At 45.0% G+C, this 13,139-nt stretch overlaps 1 protein-coding gene across 2 annotated transcripts in view; it reads left to right on the forward strand.

The window, feature by feature from the left end:
* Window positions 1-13,139, forward strand: part of LOC147882960 (pyruvate kinase isozyme G, chloroplastic-like) — a 58,071-nt gene that overhangs the window by 21,027 nt on the left and 23,905 nt on the right. For both annotated transcript variants that reach the window (XM_087400621.1, XM_087400622.1), the window contains one exon: window positions 2,635-2,723. In XM_087400621.1, the coding sequence (XP_087256747.1) occupies window positions 2,635-2,723 (89 nt within the window). The remainder of the gene's footprint in view (window positions 1-2,634; window positions 2,724-13,139) is intronic.

Raw genomic sequence — 13,139 nt, forward strand, 5'->3', positions numbered from 1 at the left:
GGCAATGCTGTACTGACTCAACTGCCATGTGACAACGAGGACAAGTAGGGTCAGCCCCGAACTTGGATCTCCACAGGTTCACAGCAATCGCTCCATGAATAGAAAGCCAAAAGAAAAGAGTGATCTTTCTATTTCCGAGGGATTTCAAGAGCCTACGCTAAAAGCTCTTCCGCACAGTTGTGGAAATCCGAAAACTATCCCAATGTGGCGCTCTGGAGGGCCTCCAACCTCTAATGCTAAGCTGAAACCTTCGGGCATTTCTAATTGTGTAGCGAAAGAAGGGAAAGCTCTTTCCTTGGTGCCCCTCATCAATCCATTCCCACTCCCCTGGGTCCCACTGCAAGAACCTAATATGGGAACCACCATACAGCTTGAGTCTCCAAGACCCCGGCGCAAGGAGAATAGGATCAGGGTCAAGATAACACTGTGAATCCCTGCCCCACTCCATGAATCCTGCAATCCTGATAGGCTGAAATGCAAATTTAAAAGAAAATCATCAGAAGATTTGATAAGTTTGCCTCCCGACTGAACATCAAAGACAAGGGTATCCTCATGTGCATTCTGCAATGCAATGATGTGTAACGGAATGGCCGTCCCTAAGAATGCTCCCCAACCAAGTGGACTCTGTAAGCGGCATTTGAACAGGGTCAAGAGTAGTCTCATCTGCACATGGAACTAGGACAGGGATGTCCCCTGCTTGAAGAGACGGGTCCATGGCCCCGTCAGTGGTAGCCTAAGTTACTAGCTCACCAACTCCGACAGGCAGAAGCAAGACGTGCTGACTGTCCTGTCCACGTTGTAGAAGTACCAAGACGAGAGGCTGATAGTCCTGGCTGTGAAGTCGAAGGTCTAGCAGCGCGTGAGGTAGTAGGAATTGGTCATGAAGAAGGTCTAGGTCGGGTGAAGCTATGAGACGCACCCGTGGATCTTTTTGGTCTTTTCTTTTTCCTTATCTAGATGTATTTGATTATGTATGATCAGACTTAGGATTCAGCATGGGTGATGATGCTCGTTTCAGTAGCTCCACCCTTACTGTGATTTGTATCAGGTTTTCTTTCAAGTCTCATAGACCCATCGGTCTTCCAAAGACTCTAATAAAATTTCTTTCTTTCTTTCTTTCTGGCAAAGTGCCCAAGGGTCCTACAAATCCTACACTGATCCTGTCTCCCTGCAATCTCGACTCTCTGTCTAAAGAAGGAGCCATTTGGACGCTGAAGCATAATGTGGTCATCCGAGATGTTAGGGTCAGAGACAATGACCCTAATACGCGGTACCCCATCAGACCTGACTGCCTCTGCTGCTGACGTAGGCATCTCAGGGAGAGGGGGGATCTCAGTAACCACTCCAAAGGCGGCTCCAATGGAATGTAGCAGTCGATGGTACACCTAAGGAAGGCCTAGAAATGAGTAGACCTTCCTTAAAGCTATACACTTGTAAAGCTACGCATGTGTATGCAACCAATGTACTCATGAGTTCCTACTTTATCACTCACAAGAACATACAGGATGGAGAGGAATGGAAAGAGATGTACATCCAATGCGACCCAAGTTTTACTTGTGCTCAAAAGGGTTACACCAAGCCTTGAAGCGCTCGTGCTTGCTGGCGAGCCCACAACAACACTCGTTCACTGTCAAACACCCAAGACGTTGAGTCCTCAAGCTTCTTGTAACATTCCTTTTAACTTGTGGATTCTAGTTCCAAGAATTGACCCTCAATCCACTCATTCACACAATGTAGAATGGAATGTAGCACCTCAACAAACCATACATGGGCACATGGGTTGGGCCCCATTAGGACGTGGGCACATGGCTCTCACTGGCTCATGGCTCCAATGTGTACAAGAGAAAAGTGTAGTTCCCTAAAAATCACCACCAAATTCTAATTCATACATGAATATACCCTCAATGAGACTCAAATCCACATCACAAGAGAGAGCCTCCAAAACCATGGACAAGATCTTTGAGAGTGATTACTAGCACTTACAACTCTATTGTGCGTGCCATCTAGCACTTGAAACTCTATAGTGAGTAGCACTTGTAGCTCTACTATTAAGTCGCACTTATAGCACTTACAAATTACTTGCGAGTAACTGCATCTTCTCTGTGAGTTCTAAGTAGCACTTACAAGTCTATTGTGAATGCCAACTAGGAGTTCTAGCTCTATGAGTCAGCACGTTTCCCATACTGAAATCATGCAAACTTATTGCATGATTGTTTAGTGGATATAAAATGGTGGTATGTACAAGTTAAGCTCCTAGTGTGTACGTCATATCAGGTTTATATTAATTGTGTGCAATGCTATATACCCACATTCTTAATCATGCAAATGTATTTGCAAGAATTTGTCTCTACTTGGTTCAAGCCTTTTCTGTTCAAGCATGTTGTGGGTGTTGTCGATCATGTTTTTATACTTGGTTCAAGCATGTTGTGCATGTTTTCATGCACTCATGTCATTAATGCCTCCCTGCTGTAAAATATTTGCAGGTGTCCATTTTCTTTTTTTTATTTGATAAGATTTTGAAATTTGAAAGACACCTGCACAATAGTTTCTTCTAGAAGTGCAGCTTTCTTCTTTACCTGCCCTATGTGATGCTTTGGAACTTGCAAAGTTAAAAGTTTGGCATCTTTCTAACAGGTTACGGAGCAGAAATTCATGTCATTGCAAAGATAGAAAGTGCTGATTCAATTACAAACCTTGACTCTATTATCAGTGCATCAGATGGGGTCAGTTTCATTACTTTTCAAAAAGTATGGATTACAAGTTTGAGTCAGTGTTTCACACAAATATTATGAAAAGGTAAACATTGTTTAAAAATAAGGGTGGAAAACCATTCCCAGGATTCACAAGATAGCTACACTCAACCAGGCAAATTCATACAAACGACACTCAAAGAAACAAAACTTTGATGATAGGCAAACCCAAAACACTGATGCGGAAAAATCATAAAAACTTCTACATACATGAAGCATGTAGGCCTCAAAAATTTTCAGCCGAGCTGCACCTGTGCCAATATATGAAACTCAACAAGGGTGGGTAAGTTGCTACTACACATTTAGAGCTCCAATAGGTGAGAGCTCTCTGGAATTCCTCTCACAAAGTGGTACCGCAGAGCACGTTCTATAACAAGGCTATTGGAGCAAACAGGTGTCACAAAGCTCAGCATTTTACTACTGGGATATTCTTGGAACCATGGAACTCAATGTTTATTGTGTCACTTATTTTTCAAAAACAAAAAAGCATCTTTAAAGTCACTTGATGAGCAGCTTCTGTATAAATAGTCCTAGTCAAAGAGCCATACATGATCAAGCAAAAGTGAGTTGAAACTTTAGAGTTGAGCTTAGTCACAATAAGAAACAACAGAAATTATACAGGTGAGTGACAAATGGCAGCCAGATCCTAAGGACGATTGCAAGAATAAGGCATCATCATTGCCCCCTTTGTACGTTCACATCACACAGCTCATAAAAATATAATGTATCATCATTTCCCCGTTTGTACATCCACATCACACAGCTCATGAATTCTTTCACATTGTGACCACAAAAACATGCCTAGTCACCCAATCTAGAATGAAGGAAGTAGTGGTGATATCAGAGGCTGAGCTGTAGTAAAGGTAAACAGATCCCAAACAAATTATGGACAACCTTGTAAGTATCCCAATCCTCTAAGCATTGGACTACCAATGTGTATGGTCACAAAAAACATGTTTCACTTGTTTTTTTAATAAAAAGACTTCTATTAAGTATAAAGAAACCCCAAGAGCAAAGCTCGTGCAAAACATGAGAAACGAGACACTCTAAATAGGAAAGTAGTGTGCTCATAAGATAGAGCTAGAAAAACTCAAATGTCGAGGCTGAAGTGCCACCTCAACCCTGCCATGATCTCCGAGAAAAACAAGGAGCCACTCCAGTCCCCGAGGAAAAGTGTCCTCTTAACAGAAGCCGCCCGGAAAGACCCCTGCATGCTCACCCAGATGACCGTCAAAGTATGTATAGTATCGATCTAAATGCCAGCCAATGTGTGTGGAAGGTGTATCTGGGTGCCATCTAAAGCCTCTATGCATCTGGATCTCCAGTCTTTTTAAGCATGTGCAGGTCTGTAAGGAGATTGGGGAACATCATCCAAAGAGGATGACTCAACTAAATGTTGTCGAACTAAAAGAGAGCCCAAGAAGAGTCATGTTCTCATAAAAGACCTAAGGACTGAAAAGAGAGAGCCAAGCTACCGAACATAGGTCATGAAGAAAGGAGAAGAAACAAAGGTGCTCAAGAGACTAGCAAGCCCCTTCCTGATGATCCTCACGTGTTTGCAATCCCATAGACAATACTGAATAGAATCCTTAGCGAAAAGGCAACGAGGACAAGTAGAGGCCACACCAAACTTGGTCCTCCTCTGGTTCATTGCAACCTCCGTGAAAAGAAAGCCAAAAGTAAAGAGGGATTTTTCTATTCCTAAGGAATTTCCAGAGACTCTTTCAAAAGGATTTCTGAAAATCAGCAAAAAACTAAAAATTCTCCCAATAAGAAGCTCTCGTGGGTTTCCAACATCTAAGATTGAGCTGTAATCTCTTGGCATTACTGACCATGTAGCGAAAGAAGGGGACTCAATATCCTACAATCCACTCCCACTCCTCGGGGTCCCACTGCAAATACTTTATGGGGACACCTCCATAGAGATAAATCCTCCATGAACCTTAGGGAATGTAATCCGGGTTAGGTCCTAATACCATCTTAAGGCGAAGAAACACTGCTCCACATGACATTGAATCCTGATAGGCTCAAAAACAACGTCCATTACGAATATCCTCGTCTCTAGATGTGGACAACCTGCCCCAAAATCAACATAAATAACCAAGGCATCCCTATGTGGACCTTGTCGTAGTGTTATGACCTGAAGTGGGATATAGATTGCATAAAAGCCCCAAGCCAACAAGTAGAGCAATGGTGAGGTCTGTCATCTATATCAACCCAATTCAAGGGAATGGCTGCATTAATCTGCTCTATTCTTCTTGCACTTTCTCTGAGGTGACTTTGTTGGAATATGAAGCCAAAGTGAGTCAAAAATGAGTGTACTAGGTGTCTAGGGGTTGTTTTGCAGTCTAGTGAGTCCTAGACATGCCACGTGTCATATTGGGAGCTATCCCATATACACTATGACTTTCTAGAGTCTAGTGTCACACTATATAGTATTGTACTTGTCTTTAGTCATTTAGATCAGTCAATATCAAGCTTTATCTACATGTGAGCATTTCGGTTATTGCCTTGCACTTGTACTTTCTTTCCATTTTCCATTATGCCTTCCATTTTTCCTTTCCGTTCCTACAGCTAGAGTGGTACTCTCCCAATCCACATGTTTTTTCATTTGGTATCAGAGCTAGTTGTCCTCAAGGAATGAGGAGGCCTTGAAGCCCATCTCAGACCTATGGAAAGGCTAGCTCCTCCACTCTAGCTCCTTGTGAGCTCCTTGTGAGCTCCTTGAGCTCTTCTCCTTTACTTGAGCCTCACTGTTGAAGATCTTGAAGAAAGGACTTCACCAACATGAGCTTCACCGACATCTTCATCAACATTGGGTGTCCTCGATCTTCTGCAACAATGAGTTTGACATTGGCTTCTTCAACGGGCTGCAACACTTCAGCCAGCTACTCTTTCTCAACCCGCCATTTACAGCTACTCTCTCTCAACCCGCCATTTCTCTGCATTTTTGTCCTCCATCTTTTGCAAATAGCCGCCATTCTCTGAGCTTTTTGCCCGCGCAACTGCTGCTGTTGCTTGCAGCTCTTCTCCTATGTTCCGATGTCCTTCTTTGTTGCAAGTAACCACATGCTACACCCGCAATTTGCTTAGCTCCCCACCCGCTGCCAGCAACAGCCTTGACGCCAGCCCACGTTGGCTCCTTGTTGCTGCACTGACCCACCGTACATCCACGTTGGCTCCAACTTATCTGCAACGCCTACCTCCTTGTAAGAAAACAATACAACGTCTGTCCTCAACAGATAACATGATCTCGTATGCAAGAGAGAAAAGCAGATAGTATGGAGAATCAAAAATTTGATTACTGTAAAACTGATACAATAGATGGCGCTGCCTCCCAACTGTGCGCTCTTGTGTGCGAAGCTTCGATGGCGTGCTGGAAACAGTAGAGGACGGAGGCTGGATGCTAAGGAATCAGGGTTGCTATAGCGAGTGATTATGATGGGCTTCACGGGCTTGCTCTTATATAGCCACCAGTCGTAGTCGGTTAGACCCAATTGGGAGACCAACCCAGTCGGCCCAAAACGGCCGACTGAAGGTCGGTCCCGAAATAGGCCACCGACCACACGTTAGAACCGTGGCGCAGAATAGAGCAACTGACCTATGGTTATTGTTCGGCCCAGAGCCATCTGGGATCATCTAGGGCTCCAAACAGGTCCCGCAATCTAAGAGTGGGCTGCCTCGGGAAATGCTCCGTCTACTCTCAGTGCGGTCAGTCATGGGATGCCTTCCCGCACTTGCATGTAGCCTAGTTGGCAGTGTGCCAACTCTATCTGAAGCCGTCCAGCCATCAGGCCACACATGGCCCCCATTTGGTGTTCAAACTAGGACCTACCGCGGATAACCGAGCTACTCAAATGCCTTCTCCTCATATGGGGGGCTTACAAGTAGAGTTAGCTGGTTCCCACGTAGTTACCCGAGAGTGGAGCATTGATATCTAACACCCCCCCTCAATGTACACCCGTAAGTGAACTACTTTTTCAGCCCAGTGCCAAGTCGATGAAGATGCCTCTCCAGCAAGTCTCTTCCAAGAGCCTTCGTGAAGATGTCCGCAGCATTCTCTGTAGTCAGACAGTACACCAAGTCGACCTCTCCATCCATGATGAGCTTGCGTACAAAGTGATATTGAATCTCAATGTGTTTTGTGCGAGCGTGGTACACAGGGTTCTTGGCAATTGCCATGCAACTCTGATTGTCACATGATAACTGCGTAGGCTTGTTCTGCACTGCAACCATGTCTCCTAAAATCCTCCTCAACCACACTACCTCACAAGAAGCAAAACATGCTGATTTGTACTCAACCTCGGTAGAAGAAAGAGCAACTGTGGGTTGCTTCTTGCTGACCCATGACACAACTCCAGATCCAAGTGAGAAACAGTAACTTGTCACTGATCTCCTACTGTCCACGTCTCCTGCCCAATCCGAGTCACAGCATCCGGTCAAGGTGTTGCCCTTGGTATAGGTGATGTCATAATCAAGTGTGCCTTTGATGTATTTCAGCACCCGCATCCCTGTCCTCCAATGGTTCTCCCGGGGCTTATTGGAAAACCTGCTAGTACACCAGTTGCAAAACTGATGTCCGACCGTGTATTGCACAAGTAAATCAAACTACCCACAAGCCTTCTATACTTCGCTTCGTCCTTCAGTGGTGATGAATCCTTGTTTGAGAGCTTCACGTCAACCTCCATAGGAGTGCCAACTGTCTTGCACTCAGCCATGCCAAATGCCTTCAGTATCTCTCCAGCATACTTCAGCTGTGAAATGAAGATCTATTTTGGCTCTTGCCAAACTTTAATCCCCAAACAGAAATGCATAAGTCCGAGGTTTGTCATTTCAAACTCTCTTCCTAGCAAATGCTTTGTATGCGAGATCTTCTCTTCATGATTCCCTGTTATGACAAGGTCGTCCACATAAAGGACCACGATCATACACCTGCCTCCTTCTATGTAGATATACAAATTTGCATCAGATGGGCTCCTCTTGAACCTGTTTTGCAGAAAGTAGGCATCAATCCGTTGGTACCATGCTCGTGGGGCTTGTTTCAGCCCGTAAATTGCCTTCTTCAGTTTACAGACTTTACCTTCTGAACCGTGGATCACAAAACCTGATGGTTGTTCCATGTATACCTCCTCCTTGAGATCTCCATTCAGAAAGGTGGATTTTACATCCATTTAAAACACGGGCCAACTTTCTTGTGCTGTTAAAGTCAAAACACTGCGAATTGTGGTTAGTTGAGCTGTGGGAGTAAATGTATCCTGATAATAAAAACCATGCACATGTGCGAATCCTTTTGCCACCACAAGCCAAGAGCCTTGTACTTATCCAACGTGCCATCGGACTTGTACTTCATCTTGTACACCCACTTGGTGCCGATTACCTTGCATTTTGATGGTCGATCCACAAGGTTCCAAGTGTTGTTCTTCATTATGGAGCCATACTCTGACTGCATAGCCTCCATCCACCTATCATCACGCTGTGCTTCTTCAAGACACTTGGGTTCTTCAGCACGGATCACCTCTGTCATCAAAGCGTAGTTGACCAAGTGCTCTTGCGTCCTTCTTTGCTCCTCTAATGTCTTGGACCGGCGGTGTTCGGATGGTTTCTCCTCAATGGCTGGAGGTTCTCTGCCGTCCAAAAGCTGCTTTACCCACTTCGGGAATGGCCGTTGCCGTTGTGGTTCTGCAGGCTCTTCTTCCTCTTCTTTATCTTGAATCCTCCCAAGCACCGTTGGGGGAGTTCGGTCTGCTGTTGGTGGTTGTACTGGATGGATATCTTGGTCCTGGTTGTTTGGAAAGGAAGCATCCTCCTCCAGTTGATGCGGCTATTCTGAGAAGACCACATCGTGACTTACGATTACCTTCTTGGTAACAGGATTATAGAGACAGTAACCCTTCGCCTCTTCACTGTAGCCCAAGAAAATACACTTCCGGCTCTTTGGTTCCCATTTGGTCCTGTTAGCATTAGGGACATGCACAAAATAGTGACATCCAAAAACTCTGAAATATGCAGCTGAAGGTTTCTTACCAGAAAAGACCTGCAGTGGAGTCATCCCGTTCACAGCCTTCGTGTAGCTACGATTCAGAATGTAAACTACCGTGTTACATGCTTCAGCTCAGAAAGTCTTTGGCAAATCTTTCCCTTTCATCATACTCCTGCCCATTTCGCAGATGACGTGCATCTTGCGCTCTGCTACTTCATTTTGCTGTGATGTATGTGGCGGGGGTTTCTGCCTCTTGATCCCGTGACTTTTGCAGTAACTTTCGAATTCACTTGATGTGAACTCACCACCTCTGTCTGATCTCAACTTCTTCACCTTCCTCTCTGTTTCTTTCTTGACCATTACATGCCATTCTTTGAACTTACTAAAAGTCTCATCTTTAGTCTTCAGGAAGTATATCCATATCCTTCTACTGTAGCCGTTGATCAGCGTCATGAAGTAGTAGGAACCACCCAAAGCTTCCGTCTCCATCTTTCCGCAGAGGTCCGTGTGAACGAGCTCTAGAGGAGCCTTTGCCCTACTGGCCTCTTTAGGAAAGGGCTGTCGATGCTGCTTGCGCATCATGCAAGCTTCACATACATCGGGCAAATCTGTAATTTTTGGTAGGTCTGCAATCATTCCACTTTTATGCATCTCCTTTAAAGAACTAAGGTTTAGATGACCAAACCTCTCATGCCATAGCTTAGTGTTGCTCACATCGGCTCGAGCACTGAAAGCTGAGAGTTCGTAGATGTTGTTGCGCCATGTACCTTTACCAATGACCTTCCCTTGAAGATCCAAAATCTGTGCGCCATTTTTATCGAAGTGAACTTTGAGGTCCCGATCTGTGATCGCAAAAATGAACAACAAGTTCCTCTTGATATCTGGCACATAAAGAACATCGGACAACTGTTTTACAACTCCATCTGACTTTAGAGCAATCGTACCTTTTTCTTTTGCTGGACATTTTGCATCATTGCTGACTGCTACTAGGACGTCATTTCCTACCGGATGTAGAGAGGTATACCAATCCTTCCGACTGGTCATGTGGTGCAATGCACCACTGTCAATAATCCAAGGTTCATCCGCAGGTGCATGAACTGCCTCCGTGCAAATCTCCTCAATTGCTACGAACAGCTCTATTGGTGCTGCCTGCGAGCTGTTGCTGGACTCTTTCTTTACTCCGTTCTTCTCATCTGCAATCTTCTTCCGGCACTCATTCTGCTTGTGCCCTGCCTTGTTGCAATAGAAGCACTCGATCTTCTTTCTCTTTTTATCATCAGAAGAAGATGGGTTACCAGAGTCCTTACCCTTACCTTTCTTTGATCCAATCGAGAAAGCCGACAGTCCTCGTCTTTTGACGCATCTCGTCCTCCAGAAGCATTGCGCAGATATCAAAGTTGAGGGGCGGATTTCTGTTCTGCGTATTCAGCGCCGTAACAAGACGGTTGTACTTTGGTGGGAGAATCCGTCGTGCTAGATTCTCGCTAGTGATGGTGATGCCAATCGCATTCATCTGATTGCATAGATTCTTCACCCTGGTGATGAACTTCTCTGCCGTTTCAGACTCATACAGTTTCTCATTCGCAAGTTGAGTCTCCAAATTCTGAATCCGCGTCTGATTCGTGGTCTTGTAATGATTTTTCAAGACCGTCCATGCCTCCTCCGCTGTGGTGACATGTTGAATTAACGCCATGATAGAATCACTTACACTGCAGACAATAGAACACAGCGCATCTGCATTTCTTCTTGTCCACGCGAGAATCTGATCCGCAGTTGGTACTATCTATTGTCCCGCATTAGCTAGATTCGGTCTCACAACCGGCTTCACATCCATCCTAGTAGCAGTATCCCAAAGCTCGTATGCGCTTAGGATGGTCTTCATTTTAAACTTCCAGAGTGGATAGTTAGTGCCGTCCAACTTTCCGCTTTCGCCGAACGGTGGGATTCGCAGTCTTGCAGGCTGGGCCATCTCTCACAATCTGCTCGCAAATAGAAACACACTACCAGATCTTCTTACTAGAGCCCAAGCTCTGATACCATGTAAGAAAACAATACAACGTCTGTGCTTAACAGATAACAGGATCTCGTATGCAAGAGAGAAAAACAGATAGTATGGAGAATTAAAAATTTGATTACTATAAAACTGATACAATAGATGGTGCTGCCTCCCAGCCGTGTGCTCCTGTGTGCGAAGCTTCGATGGCGTGCTAGAAACAGTAGAGGACGGAGGCTGGATACTAAGGAATTAGGGTTGCAATAGCCAGTGATGATGATGGGCTTCATGGGCTTGCTCTTATATAGCCACCAGTCGTAGTCGGTTAGACCCAATTGGGAGACCAACCCAGTCGGCCCAAAATGGCTGACTGGAGGTTGGTCCCGAAATAGGCCACCGACCACACGTTAGAACCGTGGCGCAGAATAGAGCAGCTAACCTATGGGACGCATTTGGCCCAGAGCCATCCGGGATCATCTGGGGCTCCAAACGGGCCCCGTAGCCCGAGAGCGGGCTGCCTTGAGAAATGCTCCGTCTACCCTCAGTGCGGTCAGTCATGGGATGCCTTCCCGCACTTGCATGTAGCCTCATTGGTAGTGTGCCAACTCTATCTAAAGCCATCCAGCCATCAGGCCACACATGATCCCCATCTGGTGTCCAAACCAAGACCTATCGGATAACCGAGCTACTCAAATGCCTTCTCCTCATATGGGGGCCTTACAAGTAGAGTTAGCTGGTTCCCGCGTAATTACCCGAGAGTGGAGCATTGATATCTAACACTCCTGGATCGAGTGCGCTTGCAAGCAGCATTTCAAGGCCATTGCTTGCTGGCCTTCTAAATAGATAGAAGTCGAAGATTCAAGGTCGGAGAAGCTGCAAGGTTCTGCTCCAATCATTGCACCTTCAACAGATTCATTCAGCTTTAACTTCGAGCTCTTTCCCGCGCTTCAATTGTTCAAGTGCTGAACCTACCCAAAGTCAGTTTGCTGCCATGGATTTCTCTAAGAACAACTTAGCTTATTGGTCAGAACTTTCTCATTTGGCAAAACAAGATGAGGCTTCTTCTCATCAAAGAAGGAGTATGGAATTTGGTAAGAGGAAAAGACAAGGAACCATCCTCTGATGAAGAAGAGGAAATTGTAACTTGGGAATATCTCAACAACAAAGCTCTTGCCCTCATCGGTTTGACCTTGGCTGATCGAGTTATTCACCATCTGGATTTCGGTTCCACTGCACATGGATTGTGGAACAAAATGGAACTTTTATTTGGTTCCTGAAGGTTGGGTAATCTGCCCTTGCATTATGCATAAAAAGAATGAAATAAATTGTGGTGTGTGTTGGGCAATAAAGGTTCTCTGCCTTGGACAGTCCTCCTAACAAGATGTATTAGTTTTCCTGTTTATTTGTGTGGGGCTTCCTACCACTTCATGTTATGAAGCCATGGGGGGATGTATTGGAAGGAGTCCTTCCATTGACGAGTTCTCCATTGTTGAGCCTCTGAGCCATGCTTGGTAGAGCCTCTGAGTGTGCCATGCTCTCCAGCCTCTAAGCCTATTGTGCCATGCTCTCCAGCCTCTCTTAGTCTTTTGCATCCATGCATGCTGGGCCTCTGAGCCATGCCTCTGAGATTGCATAGGCTAATAGTTGGATGTTGTCATGGGTGTGGCTTCTCTCCTCTATTCTCTCACCTTGCCTTCATGGGGGGTTGTTGGAATATGAAGCCAAAATGAGTAAAAAATGAGTGTACGAGGTGTCTAGGGGGTGTTTTAAGTCTAGTGAGTCCTAGACATGCCACGTGTCATATTGGGAGTCATCCCATATACACTATGACTTTCTAGAGTCTAGTGTCACACTATATAGTATTGTACTTGTCTTGAGTCATTTAGATCAGTCAACATCAAGCTGTATCTACATGTGAGTATTTTGGTTATTGCCTTGCACTTCTACTTTCTTTTCATTTTCCATTATGCCTTCCATTTTTCCTTTCCGTTCCTAGAGCTAGAGTGGTACTCCCCCACTCCACATGTTTCTTCAAACTCACTAATTGAAATTTACGATCATTTAGAAGGTGTTTTAAATTCTTCTCCCAACTAGACCATTGCATATAATGAGAAGTACCAAGTGGTCTGCCATAATCATCAAGTATACTATCATTCCACATGACAAGCTGCCTATCAATTTCTTCCAGAGAGGTAGGAGAAACTGTTCAAAGAGTACCCTTGAAGCTGCCCCAAGGTTTTAGGATAGCAGCCATAAGAGGGCAGGGAGGAACCTTTAGATCAATTGACTTATAAATCCATCTAGAGTTGTCCATCCAATCCCTATCCATGGAAGGATAATATGATTGTATGCATTGAATGAAAAAGTATTTCAAGGTTCCTGTCCTGGCAGCAAAGCCCCTCGGCACAGCAAGGCC

The sequence above is a fragment of the Dipteris shenzhenensis genome, chromosome 29 (assembly GCF_047967505.1).
Source record: "Dipteris shenzhenensis isolate YYH24624 ecotype China chromosome 29, Dip_SZ_1.0, whole genome shotgun sequence".
Taxonomy (NCBI): Eukaryota; Viridiplantae; Streptophyta; class Polypodiopsida; order Gleicheniales; family Dipteridaceae; genus Dipteris; species Dipteris shenzhenensis.